This window comes from Beta vulgaris, chromosome 2, assembly GCF_026745355.1.
Source record: "Beta vulgaris subsp. vulgaris cultivar EL10 chromosome 2, EL10.2, whole genome shotgun sequence".
Lineage (NCBI taxonomy): Eukaryota > Viridiplantae > Streptophyta > Magnoliopsida > Caryophyllales > Amaranthaceae > Beta > Beta vulgaris.
In genome coordinates, this window is record NC_079203.1 from 31,972,276 (window position 1) to 31,990,170 (window position 17,895).

Sequence of the window (17,895 nt, forward strand, 5' to 3'; positions counted from 1 at the left end):
TGAGAATCCTTAGCATCACAAGAAGACCAATGTCCTTCATGGAAGAGATTACTATAGCAACAAACAAATGTAGGAGAAGAAGCAAGTGCAGTAAACTGTATGGCATGATATTTGCAGAAGCTATCTATAACATTTGGCTACAAAGAAATCAGCAAGTTTTTGAAGGCACTCACAAGCAACCTGAGCACACAGTAGACTTAATTCTCTTTAATGTAGCTTGTAGAATTCCAGATGACCTGAAAAAACATCTGTATAGATAGCCTGTTGTTGGCAGGTTTGTTGTTTTGGTTGATACTTTAGGGTAGCACATGAAGGTCTAACTTTTCAACCCTTCCTAGAAGGTGATTTAAGTTGGATACTGATGCTTTTACACCCTTTAGTTAGGTGAATTGGTGGTTGTACTTGTATCCTCTTTTTTTGATTATCAATAACAACTTTGAATTTCCAAAAAAAAATCTTAACATCTATACTAATATATTAAAAGACGTTTCTAAACAAGAAATGATGCCACATGGTGCTTTTATTTAAAGTGTTGAACTCCATATAATTCACGTACAATAAAAATTAGAAAATTCATTGCATAAGATTCGACCCCGTGATTACAAACATATATATACTAAAGGTTTCAAGCACCTATTAATCACTTCAGTTTGTCTATCTCACGGATTATAAGCAGAAATAACTCAAATGTCATGTAATGTTGACAATTAAGCCTCCTAGAACTAACATTTATTGTTTCTACCATAAAAACAACTTCAATGGTTAGTAAAAATGATATTTGACTTAAGATGTCACATCATTTTTCCTTAGTTGATTTCATCTTTAGCCAACTTCTCTTTTTTTTTTTTTTCTGATCCATATAAGCCACGGAGGCAATGTAAAGTACAAAGAAAGAAAGGGGGATTTGAACCTGTGACCTACCATTCACAGCACCGCAATCTTAACCACTAGGCCAAGATATCCTTTGTTTTAGTCAACTTCTCTTTAGTGGTTTAGCTAAATTATATTGCATAATTAGGTCCCAAAATCACCTTTTTTCTTGAGGATGCATACTTACATGAGAAATGAAAACAAATTTTACGTGTTATAACTTTTATGAATAAGTGAGATAACTCTAATGAAAAAATAATGTAACTCCAAAAAAAAGAATATCAGAAAAAAATTGATTTGAGCTAAAACTTTTTTAAGGGGGTATAACTCTAATGAACAAGTGTTGTAACTCTAATCCAATCGTGTGGTTGACATTCCTTTTCATTTCTCATGTAAAAATTTTTATTGTGTGGGAGCATATCAATTTGCTTAGCAATCTACTTAGCAAAACAAAACTCCATCTTGTGGTCCAATGGTTTAGCAACTAACTAAGCATTTCACAAAACTGCTAGCAAGTCCTTTCTTTACACCACTAGAGCTGCTCTAAAATTCATCATAATAATAATGCAGCCTCTATTCAATCTTTTCTTCCCTTGCGTCTAAAAGTTCTAGCATATTTAGAGTCAAGTTTGCAGAGGGCTAACTGGATTGGTGAGTAAAGGGACAAATTGTACAAGTTTAGGTGAAAAGAAAGTGAGTTTGCTTGTTTGAGTTTGAAAAACCTAAGAGATTCTTCTTGCAATCTTGCAAACGGAACTGCTCAGTAATTGTAGAAGGTAATAAACGCTTTTGCCAATGGTTTAACTGCCCAAAAAGGAAACAATAAAATGTACGCATGCAAGGCACATGCCTTTTCACTAATAATATTCAAGTATTATAATAGATATAATAATATCATGAATTCATGATCTTCAGATTCTTCACAAAAAACAAAAGAATGTATTCAGAGAAATTTCTCTAACAATATAATGCAAATAATAGAGTATTATACTGCACTTGCTCTAAACCATTAAAAATCTTTCCACTTCATTGCCGGTAATGACTTAACTACAAAGGCGAACAAGTGAAGCTTTTCTGGACACCTTTATTTTCAATAATTTGCGCAAACCAAAACTAACCTCCTCACCAATATCAGCTTGAGAACCAACAGACCAATTGAAAGTTAACAATAATACTGACCGGAGCAAGTTGATAAAATGGCCTAATCATGTTCTGTTAAGACTGCATAAGCATGAAGTTCCCAACCATTGGTAAAGTCCTGCAGATAAAGCAAAAGCCGGCTCCCACTGAAAGTACATAATCGAAAAGTGCAACCACGTAATAAGTGTCATGTAAAGCAATGTCTATCCCAGAATTAGCCACGACTATTCCAGTGAAGAAAATGATGAATCCAACAGCACAGAGTATGGGTGTTTCGTATTGTATTGAACCCCTCCCAAATGGTAGGGATTTCTGTGAATGCTATTCTGATCTAAGTGGTCTTATTCTGTGTCCCGTGCTAGGAAGCATTACTCTTCTTTTCATTCCAAATTCAAGTGCTACTTTTGATGCATATTGTCCAAATAAGATCTGTATCAGAATGCACACATACTATATCCCCTGTCACTAAATTGGATGTACTTATCAAGCCGCCAAACACCATTTCCGCATCAGCTGAAATAACAGAAAGGAAAAATGATATCATACACACCACCCAGAGAAGAGATAGGAAAATTGATGTCAACAGAAGAAATCAGCAGAAATAATATACAATGGCAACCAATCTCATTATCTCCCAAATTGATCCATCGACAGTAGTTGAATGAAATAAATTGTGCTACAGGCTTTTTTTTGAGCAGTGTAAGGGCTTGTTTTAGCTGAGTTTTAATTTTAACAATAAGTACTTTTCATATACATGACAATTTCAACATAATTAGCCAACCTGGTGCGCGCATATATGACATACAATGCAAGGTCGAGAATAAGTACGGAACCCCAACTTATTCAAGTCAAAGGACTTTGTAATAGCAACAATTCATATATATAAACCTCAAATAGCATTTTCCAAGTGTTCCCTCTGTACAACATTATTAGTCAAATATGCCTTTCCTGGATTTCCCATAGAGAATTATTTACCTAACCCACTAATCGTTCTCCAAACTACAAGAGGTATATTTGACATTTTTTATTCTTTGTACCATGAAACCATCAACCATGGTAGTGCCAGTAATGGTAAAATTTTCATCATTCCTCTTTGTTCTCTAGAGAACTGTTACCTAATACTCAATAGATATATGAAGTTTCTACTAATCATGTAGATCTTTTAAGTACTAAAATGCCATTAATCGAAATGATCATTGGTACAGAATAAAAGGTGAGGAACATCATATTTATAAATTATATACATACTTTTCCCTGGACATGAGAAACAAAAGTGGACTTAGTGTATACCCAGAGGAAAAATTAAGGCAAGTACATCTTTCATTTTTATTTAATGCTGAAACACACCACCACCTCGAGCAAGTAAAAGACAGAAAATGTGACAACCAGAACTATGCGATCCACGTGTCAGGTAATACGAATTTAATAGTGTTTCATACTACAACTAACACGATAGAATCAAAAAAGCTATGTTCTTTCATATTGTAGTATTGAAATAAGTTTAAGGGATAATGAGTTCAAGCAATAAGTTAACTCAAATTTAAGTAAGGGCTAATATATACAAAAAAGTCCAAAAGAGGTCTGATAGCTCATAAGTTTATGTATATTAACATAAATTCAACCAAGTCCAAAAGTATTCAAGTGACAAGAGCAAAGAACTACTCTCTGCGTCCCAAAATGGTCTGAACATTTTCCTTTTATGCTTGTCCCAAACACTTTCATTCTTGGCATGATCCCACTATTATTATATTACTTCCTCCGTTTCTAAATAAGTGCAACACTTCTTGTTTTCACGTTTGCCAATGCATTTAACCATTTTCAATTATCAATAAGTAAAAATTATAAAAAGTTGATATTTAAAAAATTCACATTCAGATGAATCTAACAAGATCCCACATGACTATGTTTTTCCTAAAATGTAAATCACCAAAGCTAATTAAAGTTTAAACGGTGAATAGTAAACACTATGCAAATGTTGCAGTTATTTAGAAACGGAGGAAGTATTTATTTACACTCCTTTGGCCCACATCCTACCTTCATCAATGAAAACTACCAAACTTTTTCTCTCCTCCAATAAAAAATACCCCATCAACTCCTATCGCATTTACTATTTTAATAAAACAAAGTTTAATAGCCACACTACAAATTATCACCTTAAACTACATGTCCCAACAAGTGTTCAAATCTTTCTAAGATGGAGGGAGTACATGATTTGACATTCGAACTTTAGCAACAAATGCGTATTTATCCCCAAGGTCAGCCTACAGATACCCTGGTGACAAACTACGGGAACAAGTGTATATAACAAATGTATCCTGGGCAAGGTTAACAATCATGCTTGAAGAATGAAGACCTTAGGTTTAGCTTATAAACCATTTGTACACCTAATACAGGATAGCACTCCTGCTATTTGCACAATAAATGGATTTCCTACGATAATGCATGTCCCATATAAAGACCACTATCTAGGTACAAACAGGGTCACAAAAAAGAGAACACGCGAGAAACAGAACAGGAAATGGGAAGATACAGTGATAAACCAACAAGTAATTACTTTTATTCAGGCAAAAACTAATCATGAGAATAGAGAAATGTAAGCTCGAAAACGAGTTACGCAGTTTAGCACAAAACATCTACTTACTGAGATTCCATTCCAGGCCAGAGGTCGTGGTATGAAAAGCAGGTGATCCAATTGGTAATACTCCACAATGTGGACCAACAACAGAAGACTGAATAAGGATCTCATGACGGTGAGCTCTAGGGAGAAGTTGGATTAAGCAATCATCTGAAAGAAGGATGATTCGCAAGCCAGGGAAACGATAGAGGACATTAATATTCCCAGCTTCATGATCAAAGCGTCCACCAAGTGCTCCAGTAACAAGAATACATAGCTGCAAGGTACATCAAAATAAACAATTAACATCAGGTGCAAAAAAAATACAAACTACTCGGCTCAGTTTTCAGGCTAAAAAAAGTTTGATTGTTAACATAGCACCTTATCAGATAATGATGATTTATTGTCAGCAAAAACACATTTAAGTTTAGAAAAACAAACAAGAAGGTAAAAATTTGAAATAAAGGTGAACTGCTAATGAGTAAATGAAGCAACTTACATTTGCTTTCTCAGATTCAGGTGTCAAGTTACTGAGATGTGATATACACTTGTAAAGATCTGTGGTATCTTGGTCATGTGACTCATTTATTGCATCACACCCCTGACATCAGAAAACCACCAGCAATGTCCGCAATTAGCCAGGAGAAAGATATGTTTTCTTGACAAGCAAACAGCTATAAGTTCACAAATATATGGGATGATATAAATCATGCACATATCAGCAAACAAACCAGCTAAGTTCTCAGCCAAATGGCTAAACCAGCATATCCTACTTCAATATAAAAAAATATGATCCAAAAATCAATCATCTATGTCAATATATTTCAGGAACCATAATAAGTAGAGGCAGAAACAATATGTCCGAGATGGGATCATGGAAGACATTATGCTAAGAATCAGCTCAGATTACTGGCCCAAACAGAGAGATCATGGACAGAAAGGGAGGAAGAAAAAGGATCAAGGAAGAAGGAAATGGCGATATAAATGCTACTCAAGATGACTAATCACCAATTACAGCCTCGCCAATCTTTTGAGAGGGAAAATACTCTCCCAAACTACAGACTACTAATTACTCCACAATTTTCAACATACTTTTTCTCTCTCTAGTATGCTCTATATAGAAAATTTTTCTCTAACATACTACCTAATACATATCTTATTCTCCAAGCTACAAATATATTTATAAATTCACTACCTAAAGTGCCCTTCCCCCAATATGGATGTTAGCAAATGAAGGCTTATTTAGTAATCAGTAATAAATGGTTGTAAAAGTAGAAAATTATATCTACTTACATTAAGGCTTATTTGGTAATCAGTAAAAGATAGTTGTAAAAGTAAAAATTTATATGTACTTTTGTAAAGAAGTTATCACGCCAATGCTAATGGTGATGGAATTTCATCTCCAAAATGTATTTCTCTTCATAAAGCTCTTTGACCATTCAATAGGCAACACCATATTTGAAGTGGTAATAGAATTTACAAAGAAAAAGAGGTATCTGGGGATAGACTAGATTACCATTAACATTAACAAGAGACTCCTTTTACAAAATTACCTACAAGATTCATTATTACCACAATTTATCATAGCCTACCAAAACGAGCCATAAGGGCTTTTACATTTGCAATGGCTATAAGACAACATCAGGAAATCACTACCTTATAAGCAAATTGTTAACATGCGGGCAAAATGTGACTGCTATGTTACTCAATATCAACAATGTCGTTAGAGACTGATATACTGTCATTCAAAGTTCTTCGCGGAAAGTTTGCTTGTTTCCCATCGAGAGACGGAGAAAGCAAAATCAAGTGTTCATCGAGAAACAAAGAAAGTAAAATCAAGTGTCCATAAGTATGCCGGAAATGGGGTGTCTAACATGAGTACTTGAAGTGAGATAAAGTGCCCAAGTGATCGAGGATGAATGTGGGCAAGACCATAAAAAAAAATCACCTCCTGGAAGATAGAGCACCACAGTCTACAGCTCCCTTAGTTTTAAAAGGCGCACAATGGGAGCCCTAGACATTATAAATCAATTCTAGAACATATATTGTACTCAAACAACATAGTAATTATATTGAAGATGCACAAAAGGACATAAAGAAGAATCATTGACCGCAAGAATACCGCAAGAAGTTAAAAGTATCAACTATAGACATAGAGCATTGAACTTACTGCCTATACGTATTGCCGAACATTGAAGCAACAATAATAAAACGAATAAAAAGATGAAGCAAGAAGTCTGTAAAAGTGGATGGTGGATGTATGAGACAAAAGGTCAAAACGTAAAAAGTGAAAAGCTAACAAAATACTACCTCTGTTTTTTTTTTTAGTTGACCCGTTTCGCTTGGACACACATGCCAATGTACTATTTAAAACCTTTATATCTCTAATTATCAATAAGCAAAAATTACAAAAAGTTGATATTATGAAAATATACATTGACACAAATCTAACAAGATCCCATATAACTATATTTTTTCTTAAGTATAAATCACAAAAGATAGTCAAAGTTACACATGCGAATAATGTCAAAAGTCAAAACGGGTCATCTAAAAAAACGAAGAAAGTAATGCATAGTGGGTATTGGTTAATGGACAGCTGTAGAACATTATACCTACTCCTATCACTTCATTATCTGGGTAATAAAGGAAAGTAGAAATCAGAACCTATTTCCACTTCTACATACTACCAAATGTGGGAGGAGACCACCTACTGAAAACCTGGAAAAAGGGCCGCTGCGATAGCCACTGATGGCCCACCAATATCAGTTGGTCGGCAATCTCTATCACAAGTACGATGCTGCTAACTTTATTTTTTGGTCTAATATGCAATTCGAAAATTTAGGGTTGCAATCTCTATAAGATTTTCGAACTTTGGTTCAATTTGAAGGAATTTTATGAAATCAATTGAGGGCTTTCACTCGAAATAGAAACTAATTGTCTGGGCCAGATTCAATTTTGGAAAATTTTAGATTTTGCACCATCTTTTACTCATTTCTTTCTCTCGCACGCGCCTTGAGACAAAAAGCATGCGCCTAGTGCGCCTCACACCTCCTTCAAAGGCATGCACTTTTGTGCGCCTCTGTGTGCCTCTCGTTTTGCACCTCGACTGAGCTGTGGAATGTGTTGTTCTCATCGCCTTGTGCCTAGTCAGCGCGCATTTTAAAACTAAGACAGCTCTATTTCACAAAAATGCCTAAACTCTCCCTACACTTTTCCCCGTTCTAGGGAGGGTGATGTTGGTAGGAGGGTCATACAGTGATGCAAGGGTAATCTTTCTCTATGTTTGTCAAAACTACAAGGTATTAATTATGTTGACAACAATAGCCTAATCTGTCACTATGACTATTAAGACATAGAAGCCATTGTAGAGCACTCAATTACAAACTTATGCTAGCAATGAAACCATTAAAGACCATCATTATGAGATAGGTGAATCATATCTCTTGGGTAAAGTGCTTGATCTAATGTCTAACATCATACTATATGGCAAGATACAAAACAGAGTATGTAACAAATTTATAAGCTAGAGGTATATGCCTACACGTTAAGCATTGATAAACCATCATTATGTTCCCATTCAACATGAATGTTTTGAGTGGACAAACTGATCCATTTCTCCCTCTATTTCTTCAACCATAAAATCAATATCAAGATCAAGATAAGTGGTCATTTGTTTCACATGAAAAGACATAGGAAAGAAAGAAAATCGGTTTTTTCACCACATACCCCGACAAATTTATTTTTGCACCATATACCCCTGCAAGTTTCAGAATTCACCATATACTCCCGATTTTTTTTAATAATTCCACAAGATGCCCTTAATGACTTACGGTTGTTAACACCATTAGTTATTAACCCTTAATTCCAATACTTATTCTTAATTAACTCTAATTATCCCCTAGATAACTCCAATTAGCCCCAAATAAACCCTAACTCTCTTTTTTCTCTCCACCTAGCACCAAATAAACCCTAACGCTCTTTTGTCTCTCCATAGTCCCCATCCTCTCCTCCTCTTACTTAAACACCACAACCAACATACAACTGAACTTTACCACTAATACAACCAACCATACCAGCCACCCTCTTCCTCTTTGACCCACCCTTCTACCGGTGCACCAACAACCACAATCCCGCCGCTTTCACCACCCTATGCACCAGGACCACCTGCACCGTCCCATGAAATCCCCCTCCACTCTTCTCCATTCTCTCTCGTCCATCTTCTCCACCCACACCATGGTGTAAACCCGATTCCCCCCTCTCTCTCCTCCACCATTAACACCACCACCACTTTTACCTGCCTAATTTTAAAGAAAATTACAATAAAACTAAATGTAAAGATTTGAAACAAAAAATAAAACCTTCATAAGAACAGTTTAAGAATGGTCGGTTTCACGTCCCACTAAAACCCCATTTCTATTTTTCATTTAAGAGTTGATGGTGCATCCTTTTGTTTCCTGGGTTATATTTGTGGGAAGGATCAGAAATGTAAGGTGTTTGAAATAACCCAGATGGTGAAAATGTGAAAAGGTTTTATTTTTAGTAAGTTAAGTAGCTTAAAATGAGGCAAATTGAGAAGTTTTAGGAGAAGATGGAAAGTTCAAGGGAACACCCAGGTGAGAAATTGCAAATGGTTAGTTTCTAGGTGAAATTGAAAATGCTTCATAGTTCATACGTTTTCGTCTTTGATTTATGCTCTAGTCTTCTCCCTTGTTAATTCTTAAAGTTGAAATTATGCTAAATTACAATTTCTTATGTTTGGCTTCTTCAAGTGGTATCTTTAATTTGCCCTGTTGCTTGATATTCATGTTCACGAAAAATGAGAGCAAATTAAGTTGAACGATAGTATATTAGCGTTGCTAGTGTTCTTTTCCCACTAATTTGCATTTTTTATCGGTTTGAATTGAAACTGGTACAGGTGGTCGGCACAGCAAGGTGGCGGAAACAGTGGGGTTGCAGTGGTCAGTGTATGTGCAGGGGAGGAGAGAGGAGGTCAAAGAGAGGGGAGGCTGGATGGGGAGGAGGATGGGTGGAGGGAGAAAGGAGGAGGACGAAAGTTATGAAAGAAGAGAGAGAAAGGGTAATGGGGAGGCATGAATGCTGGCAGGGTCGGGAGAAGTGCAAGGATAGGAGGTAGGGGCCGTGGGGGCCATTGTTGATGGTCGCTGGGGGTTGGGTGGACTGGTGGAGGAAAGAGAGAGAAAATGGTCGGTTAGGTTAATTTAAGGTTAATGAGGAATTCACAGCTAATTAGAGTTTGACGATTAACAGCGTTAACGGTCATTAGTCATTAAGGGCATCATGTGGATTTTCTGAAAATTGGGGGGGTTTATGGTGAATTCTGAAACTTGTAAGGGTATATGGTGCAAAAAAGATTTGTCAGGGATATATGGTGAAATACTCAAAAAATCCCAAGTTAGACATCAAATGCAAAGCAACCTTTCAGAAAAAACATTACTCTTGAGATAGTTAGACAAACATCACTTACTAATTTTGCATAGAAGTCCAAAACCTCTGATCTGATAGAGTCCATATCACCTTTAATTAGATCTGGTTTATACCTGTAAGAAACCAAATCTTGTATTACTATTTTTTGGTGCAAACTAAATCTTCAGTTAGTGTGATTACAAATATCAGATCCAAGGCCCAAAATCAATTGAAAGACAAACAGAGATACTAAAAACAGGTAGATTAGAACCGCCACTGGACACCATAGTTAATCCGCAACTAAAGCACTAATCTATAAGATACACTCCTTTCGTTTTTTTAGTTTTTACATGTTGACCTTTGCACTATTCAATACTTTATTTTGACCATATTGTTATACTAATATACAATAATTCTGACATGTTGTGTCCAATCATATTTTCTAAATAATGACTTATGAATCTAATATATATTTAGAAACTATGTTACTCCGACACGGATACGGGTGTCGTATCCAAGTAGGGATCGGAGGATCCGACACCCTACTCCAAAAATTTGGCCGATACGGCGACACGGTCAATAAAGTGTCTTGACCAACATTCTAGACACGTCTATCATTGAAAGTGTCGGAAATAATTTTCCGATACTTTATTTTGATGAAAAAATAATTTTAAAATATCTCTTTTTCAAAATTAATATAAATTTAATTTTATTAAACACTAACAGTACATATATATAGTATACAAAAAGTGAAAAAAAAGAGTGAATTTTTAAAAAGGAGAAGAAAGAAAGAGGAAGAGAGGTCACGTGGGAAATGTAGGAGTTAAGAAAGATTTTTTCAAAAAGAATAAAAACTCATAAGTCATCAGCTTTTTTTAATGTAAAATATATAAAAGTAAAGTTGACTGTTCAATACTTCAATTTACTGCTTTGCTTTACAGCTGTTCATGTACCCTCATTTATTTTATTTTTGTTGCACACAAATCCCAAGTACTAAAGCACTACACCAGGACACTATTCATCTTCCCCATCACGCCATATCTTCTCTCTCTTTTCTCCCTCTCCCTGGTTCTTCTTTTATCCTCTCTCTGTTTCTTCTTTTAATCAGTAATGGCAGAAGATTTCCGGCGAGTTTTCCGGCAAATTTCAACTCAACTCGACCGCTATGACCGACACTTTTCAGATACGCGTATCGACACCCATTTCCAGGCGTGTCGCGCGTCGTGTCGCGCGTCGTGTCGAGTCGACACGCGACACGCAAGGTAGAACAAGGTGTCGGAGTAACGTAGATTAGAAACATATTAATGGTAAAATTGTGCATTGGCAAATGTGAATATCAAAAATCCAAAAGAAAAAGAAAGCTAGCACTGTCTAGTAGCATCGCATTGCACTTCAAAATTTTCTAAGATATGCTGATAATCAATATACTCCTTGCGTAGTTATATTTCTTTTAGGCCTACTCATTAAACGAAATCACATCAATAATAAAGCATTTCAAGCATAAACTTCATAATTCATATATAACCATATCCATCAAAAAATTCTATGATTGTAATAATTTTATACATATAAGAGAATAAGAGCTAACCTATTGCGAACATCAAGGGGATTTTGTTGAGGAAAAAACTGAGGCAGTTCATCAAATAAACGATTTGCTCCACCATCTGCACAAATTCGCAGTTTTGCTGCTCTATACACAAAACAGACCCAAATAAAATTTGTCGGCCCTATGAGAAATTAGAAATCCGACGCTTTGATAGAAAAAATATCCTGAATGAAATGAAGGCATTTCTTTGGATTAAATAGGAGATTCCTAGAAGAAATATGGGTTTCTGCTTGTGGCGACGACATGCTAATGAGTAGTAGGATAACTAATTGAAAAACTGAGATTATTCAGGAATAATTAATCTGTTTTAAATGAATAAAACTATCCACTTGGATGGGAAGTGGTGTTTCTAGTGGCAAACGGGTGAGTAACACGTAAGAACGTGCCCTTATCAGATTCCATTGTGTAGCAATGTAAGACACAATTTTTCTGAAGAATTCGCCACGATATATCTAATCCGTGCATAATATCATGCAGAATAGGTAAAAATTAATTGAATGCTACTCTGTATTGTCAATAGGTGTCCAAAAGTATTTAAAAAATAGAAATTTTAGATATATGTACCATGTCAAAATAAGGAACCATGACATATATGTTTCGAATAGATTCAATTTTGAGAGAATTGAAAAAGCACTATCTTAGTATCTTGTGGAAGGTTCTATATATCAGCCCTTTCTCAAATCATTTCTTAAGACAAAGACAATGATATTTTACAAAAATCCACAATTAATATCCATGATAAGAAGGATAAGTACCGTGCTCCCAGAGAAGAGGAGTAAAACGAGGGAGGCGCTGGTTAAGTATAACCAATGCGTACTTTAGCGAGAATCCCTGCTCCGAAGGTATTGGTGGGAGAAGAAATGCGGTAGAGTGGTGCATTACCTCCATATCTATTGTATTAATCTTGGGTTTTTCGGTTCTCTCGTCGTATTTATTCCGTGGAATGGGAGCCTGGAGGATAATAAATCCATTAAAATTTAATTAAGTGGAAGAAAAGGTCATTTATTCAAGTTTGATTTCATAACAAACAAGAATAAATGAATAATAGCATGAAAATATGCGCAAGTACAAAATTATACTCCCTCTGTCCCAAATTATAGTTCTCATTTCCATTTTGGGTGTTCCAATATATAGTTCCCATTTCCGTATTTAGTTCCACATTCTTCCGTAATTTTTCTAGAAAAACCGTGTCCCATTATTTATTTGCTTCTTGAATTTTTTTTTTACTTTTTCAACCAAAATGTTACAATTAATGCTCTTTCACCAATTATACTCCATTTTTCTCCTAAAATTATATTTTCCCATACAACATTTATTTAAATAAACAAAAAATCTTTACTATTTCTCTTAGATTCTACTTGCATAAATTACTGTGAAAAAAGGGAAATGCAAACTATATTTTGGAATGGAAGGAGTAACATAAAAGTTTATTATCATTTGATTCAATGAAACAAATATGAATTAAGAAGTTATACCAAAAATTCGAATCATAAGTTTATAACATGTAAATTATCCCTACAGACATGAGATGAGAAAAAGGAAGATGAAATCATGAAACAAACAATAATAATCGCATAATATCGCATGAAGTAGATTCACATGAAGTAGCTCTAAAAACCGCAAGAAATGAAATATCACATGTAAAATCGCAACAAAAGATCGTCAAAACAATTAGGATAATCTGGGGGGAGGAAGAGAACCTGGAACGAGGTTTGAAGACAGTGGCGTGTCTAGGAATGACGGGATGGGGGTACGGATGAGAAAAAATCAAATAAAACAAAATATAATACTTGAGTTGATTTACGACTAAAAATTCAAATCAAAATACAATGCTAATATCAATTAATGATTCAAATTACAACTAATTTAAAACGACAAAAATACATAATTTCATTTTCCAAACGACTAAAAGGCTTTTGTGATTTTCCTCCACTTCTCTTCCAAAAAGATTCTAATTTTTTGTTTTTCATCTTCCAAATCTAGTATAAGTAAATATATTATTAGATATTATTTCCAAAGTTCCTTGTTTCAAATTACATTTCACAACATCTAATTCCAAACTCAACTAATTTCAATTCACAACCTCTATTTCAATTTTACAATTTCTAATCTCTAATTTCAATTCAAATAATCTCTAATTTCAATTCAAGTAATCTCAGCTCCATATTTCACAATTGCACAACATTTAAATTTCATTTTCATAATCTTATTTCTTCAAAATATCAATTCACATCAAAATGAGAATTCTATAATTTATAAATTAGCAGAAAAAAAAAAATAAAAAAAAGAAAGTGGCGACCTAAGTTATGGCCTTCTGGCGAGTGTGGCCGGTGGTGCGGTGGCGTCGCGGCGAACTGCCGAACTCGCGAGTGGCGACCCGCGACTGGCGTTCTGGCCTCCGGGCTCCGGCAAAGTGGGGACAAAAAGAAACTCCGGCAGAGGGAGAGAAAAGAAAGAGTATGAGTTATACTGACCAGAGGAGAGAGAAAGAAGGGTAGTAGAGCCCAGAAATTCTGGATGAGTGAGGGAAGGTGTTGAATTGTTGATGTTGTTTAGGGCTGTCTTTGATGCAAATGGCCAAAAATGTTGGCCAGCGCATTGGTAATTTGGTATTATTGTTAGACAGCGATAGGAATGACGTGTTCTCTTCCCGGCCCCCATATTCGCAATTTTGTAGGTGGACTAGAGAACACCATGTTCTCTGTATTGCACTAATGTAGTTTTTGCGATAAGTTGAGAAGTATAGCTTCCCTTAAATTTGCATTATCTATAAAATTTCATTTTCTAGGAAGTACATTTTTTTGTTTAGTTGAATATTGGAATATCTAGGTGTTGTTTGGTTGGAAGCTATTTCCCTTGGAAATACAAATTCCTAGGAAATACATTATGGGTGTTGTGTTTGGTTGGAAGGAAATGAGAGAAGCATAGGGAATACAAATTCCAAGGAAAATAGAATTTCCCATGAAACATGGGAAATCACTCACCAAGCCCCCCCTTGGTGAGTAATTTCCTAGGAAATGCAATTTCCTATGGTGTCAACCAAACAATTTTGTCTAATTCCTAAGAAATTAACAAGGGAAAGAATTTCCCATGCAATGTAAATTCCCATAGGAAATTACTTTCCATGTGAACCAAACGATGCCCTATTTTTCATGGAAATTTCCACTTACCTAGGGAGGTCTAGCTAAGTTATTTCCTCCATTTTGTAGGAAATAGAACTTCCTAAGAAGTTCTACTTCCTATATTTTTGTCAACCAAACAACAACACATATACCTACTTCCTAAGAATTCTAATTTCCCACGTATATAAAGGTTAATCCTAAGTTTTAGAAGTGGCCTCCCATATTGGTCCTAAATGACCTATAGCCAGGCATATATAAAAGTAAAATTTGAACATTAGACATGTTTTCGGACTAGCTAATTTTGTTGATAAGCATATCTCTATTATATAAGTGAAAGGGGAGGAAGATGGTGTCCCCTCTTAAAAAGTCTGATATACCCTTAATGAATTTAAATTGTCGTATATATTAAATAATCTTTTTTTCCTCCTACCTGCCATATATATTGAACAGGTTAATAACGGAATTGAATTTGAAATTTCAATTAAATAATAAATTAAGGAGAATGATTTTCTCTCTTACCTATGTATGAAAACTCTATTAAAAAATTAAAATGACAATATAACTTGATTGACACAATGAGAAGAAAAAAATAAAAAATTGAATTTCATATTAATAATTATACTCATAATATTCAAATCTTCAGTAATCTCTATTATGTAAATCAAACTCTATTCGACCATTGAACTTGATACACAAATTTTTCCACTTTATTTGAGCACAAATCGTCTTCTACTGTATATTTCTTACTCTCGATAATATATTTGAATAATGATTAAAAAATAACTAAAAAAACCAATGAAACATTGATTTAAGAAAAATATAGTTAAAAATTAATAATAATTATAAATATATTTTCAAATCAAAGTTTTTGTAATAACTAATTGATAAAATCAAAAAAGTTAACAGGACATGCACGCATAGCGTGCAAACAATGCTAGTATCACTTGACTAAACTCGTCTTTTATTATTTATTTTATTTATACTTTCTTTAAGATTTTTAAAACTAAAACTGATGAGCGATAAAAGAATGTTACACAGATTTATTATATTTTCATCAACAAAGTATTTTTTTTTAATTATATCATTTTACTTTGTTAATTGATTGTATTTTTCTTTTTGATTTACTACTTGATTGTGTATTGATTCATCAAATATTTGATTGATAAAGTTTTCTTTGTTAATTTTTTTATGTTATATGTGAGTATGATTTTCTTTCATCGTTTTACTAAGGGGTAATTAAGTAAATTTATTGGGGGACACCATAGCTCCCCCCTTCCCTTATACTTCCATAATAGAGATGTGTACATCAATCTCTATTATACTTCTTTAGAAATAGTTGCACAATTTCTATTTTGTGCACTATTCATATTTTACCACTAGTAGAATAAATAATATTTATTGCGGTCAAAAAGTGGCCTATTGCGGCGGTTTTGGGCGCGCAGCAATTAAGAGGGCAGCAATAGGTAAATAATATATTGTTGCGGTTTTAAACCGCAACAATATTTGAACATATTGCTGCGGTTTTACATTTTATATATCAGATTTATAATGCATATTGCTGCGGCTTTTTGGATAAAATCGCAGCAATAGATACAGGTAAAAAAAATATTTTTTTTTCACATTTTGCCATTAAATTCGAAACATAAAAGGAATTCAAAAAATAGCAAAAAAAATAGCAAAAAATCATAAGTTTCCACCACAAAAAAATGCAATGAAACTAACAAAGAAAAAACAACAATAAGAAAACAAAATAAAGTAAAAAAGAAACAAATCTGAAACAGAACAAACAAATCTGAGAATTACACTGTACACAACAAAAAAAAATGCGATAATTACAATGAACAAACAAATCTAAAACAATGAACACAGAAATCTAAAACAATGACTACAAGTCTACAACATTAACCTAACAAAAAGAATTAAATTAAAACACCCAGTTTGCTGAAATAAAAAAAACATTTGAGAATCGATTAAAAATTGAGTCGGCGGCGAGTTCCAGTGATGAAGCGAAGGCGGCGACGATGGAGGGCTTAGCGACGCCGACGATGGAGGCTGACAAGTTGCGAGTCTGCTTTTCGTCTTTGTTTCTTTTCGTCTTCGTTTCTTCGCTGCTCGTCGTATATTTGGTTGGTAACCGGCGGGCCGAAGGCGACGACGACGGCGACGATGGAGGGCTGACGAGGATTGAATCGGTTGCGAGCCTTCTTTTCGTCTTCATTACTTTTCGTCTTTGTATATTCGCTGCTCTTCGTATATTAGGGTTCAGGTGAGAAGGAATTGAGTGAGGGAGTTGGGGAAGGAGATGAAAGCGTTGGTGTTGGTGAGAGAGGAAGGAGAAAGTGAAAAGAGAGAGATAGGAGATGAGAATGAAACGGCGTGAGAGGAAGAGGGAGGAAGGGTGTGTGATTGAGAGGAGAGAGATGCTTGAGCGGAGAGTGAGAAGAGATAGAGGGGAGAGGGGCACGGTTTTTTTTAGGGTTTAGTGAGAGGGTGCTGTCTTCGTTGGGCCTTATATAATATTGGGCCTCTATATTGCTGCGGTTTATTTATAGAAACTGCAGCAATACATTAAAATATTAATATTTTAATATATTGTTGCGATTTCTTTATAAAACCGCAACAATATAGCTGGTCAAAGTAGTCAATTAAATTTGAAAATTTGTCTCGTTACTATCTATTGCTGCGGTTTTGGGCGGGAACCGCAGCAAGATTGTCAATTTCAATTTTTTTTTCTTTTTGCGTGTTATATTGCTGCGTATATGTAAAACCGCATCAATATCACCGCAACAAATAGCATTTATTCTACTAGTGTATGCTTAGATTGTCTTTGGTGATTTATATTTTAAGAAAAACATAGTCATGTGGGGTCTTTTTAGATTTGTCTCGATGTAAATTTTTTTAATAAAAACATTTTATAACTTTTACTTATTGATAATAATTGAAGATATTAAAGGTTGAAATCATACATCGGCATGCGTTAAAGTTAAAAATAGTGCAACTATTTCTAAACGGAGATAGTATAAGTCGAGGGGGAAGCTATGGTGTCCCCAATGAAATTTCTTTTTTATCCTGAGCTAAATATATATATTTAAAAGTGGACATTAAAAATTCATACAATT

The 17,895-nt window shown here is 34.6% G+C and overlaps 1 protein-coding gene across 4 annotated transcripts; it reads right to left on the reverse strand.

Annotated features, from left to right (window-relative positions):
- Positions 1 to 1,731: 1,731 nt before the first annotated feature.
- On the reverse strand, positions 1,732 to 14,273 carry LOC104886948 (thiamine pyrophosphokinase 2). 4 transcript variants are annotated; one of them, XM_010671506.4, is made up of 7 exons: positions 13,954 to 14,273; positions 12,410 to 12,605; positions 11,637 to 11,733; positions 10,110 to 10,182; positions 5,124 to 5,225; positions 4,652 to 4,901; positions 1,732 to 2,523 (listed from the first exon to the last, which is right to left on the reverse strand). In XM_010671506.4, the coding sequence occupies exons 2-7, from the start codon at positions 12,540 to 12,542 to the stop codon at positions 2,402 to 2,404; spliced, it is 777 nt and encodes a 258-aa protein (XP_010669808.2). In that variant the 5' UTR covers positions 12,543 to 12,605; positions 13,954 to 14,273; the 3' UTR covers positions 1,732 to 2,401. The 4 variants fall into 4 exon arrangements, with proteins under 4 accessions (XP_010669808.2, XP_048494903.1, XP_057248564.1 ...); XM_048638946.2 differs by lacking the exon at positions 13,954 to 14,273 and adding an exon at positions 13,130 to 13,930; XM_057392581.1 differs by lacking the exon at positions 13,954 to 14,273 and having other exon boundaries at positions 12,410 to 13,930.
- Between the last annotated feature and the right edge of the window lie 3,622 nt (positions 14,274 to 17,895).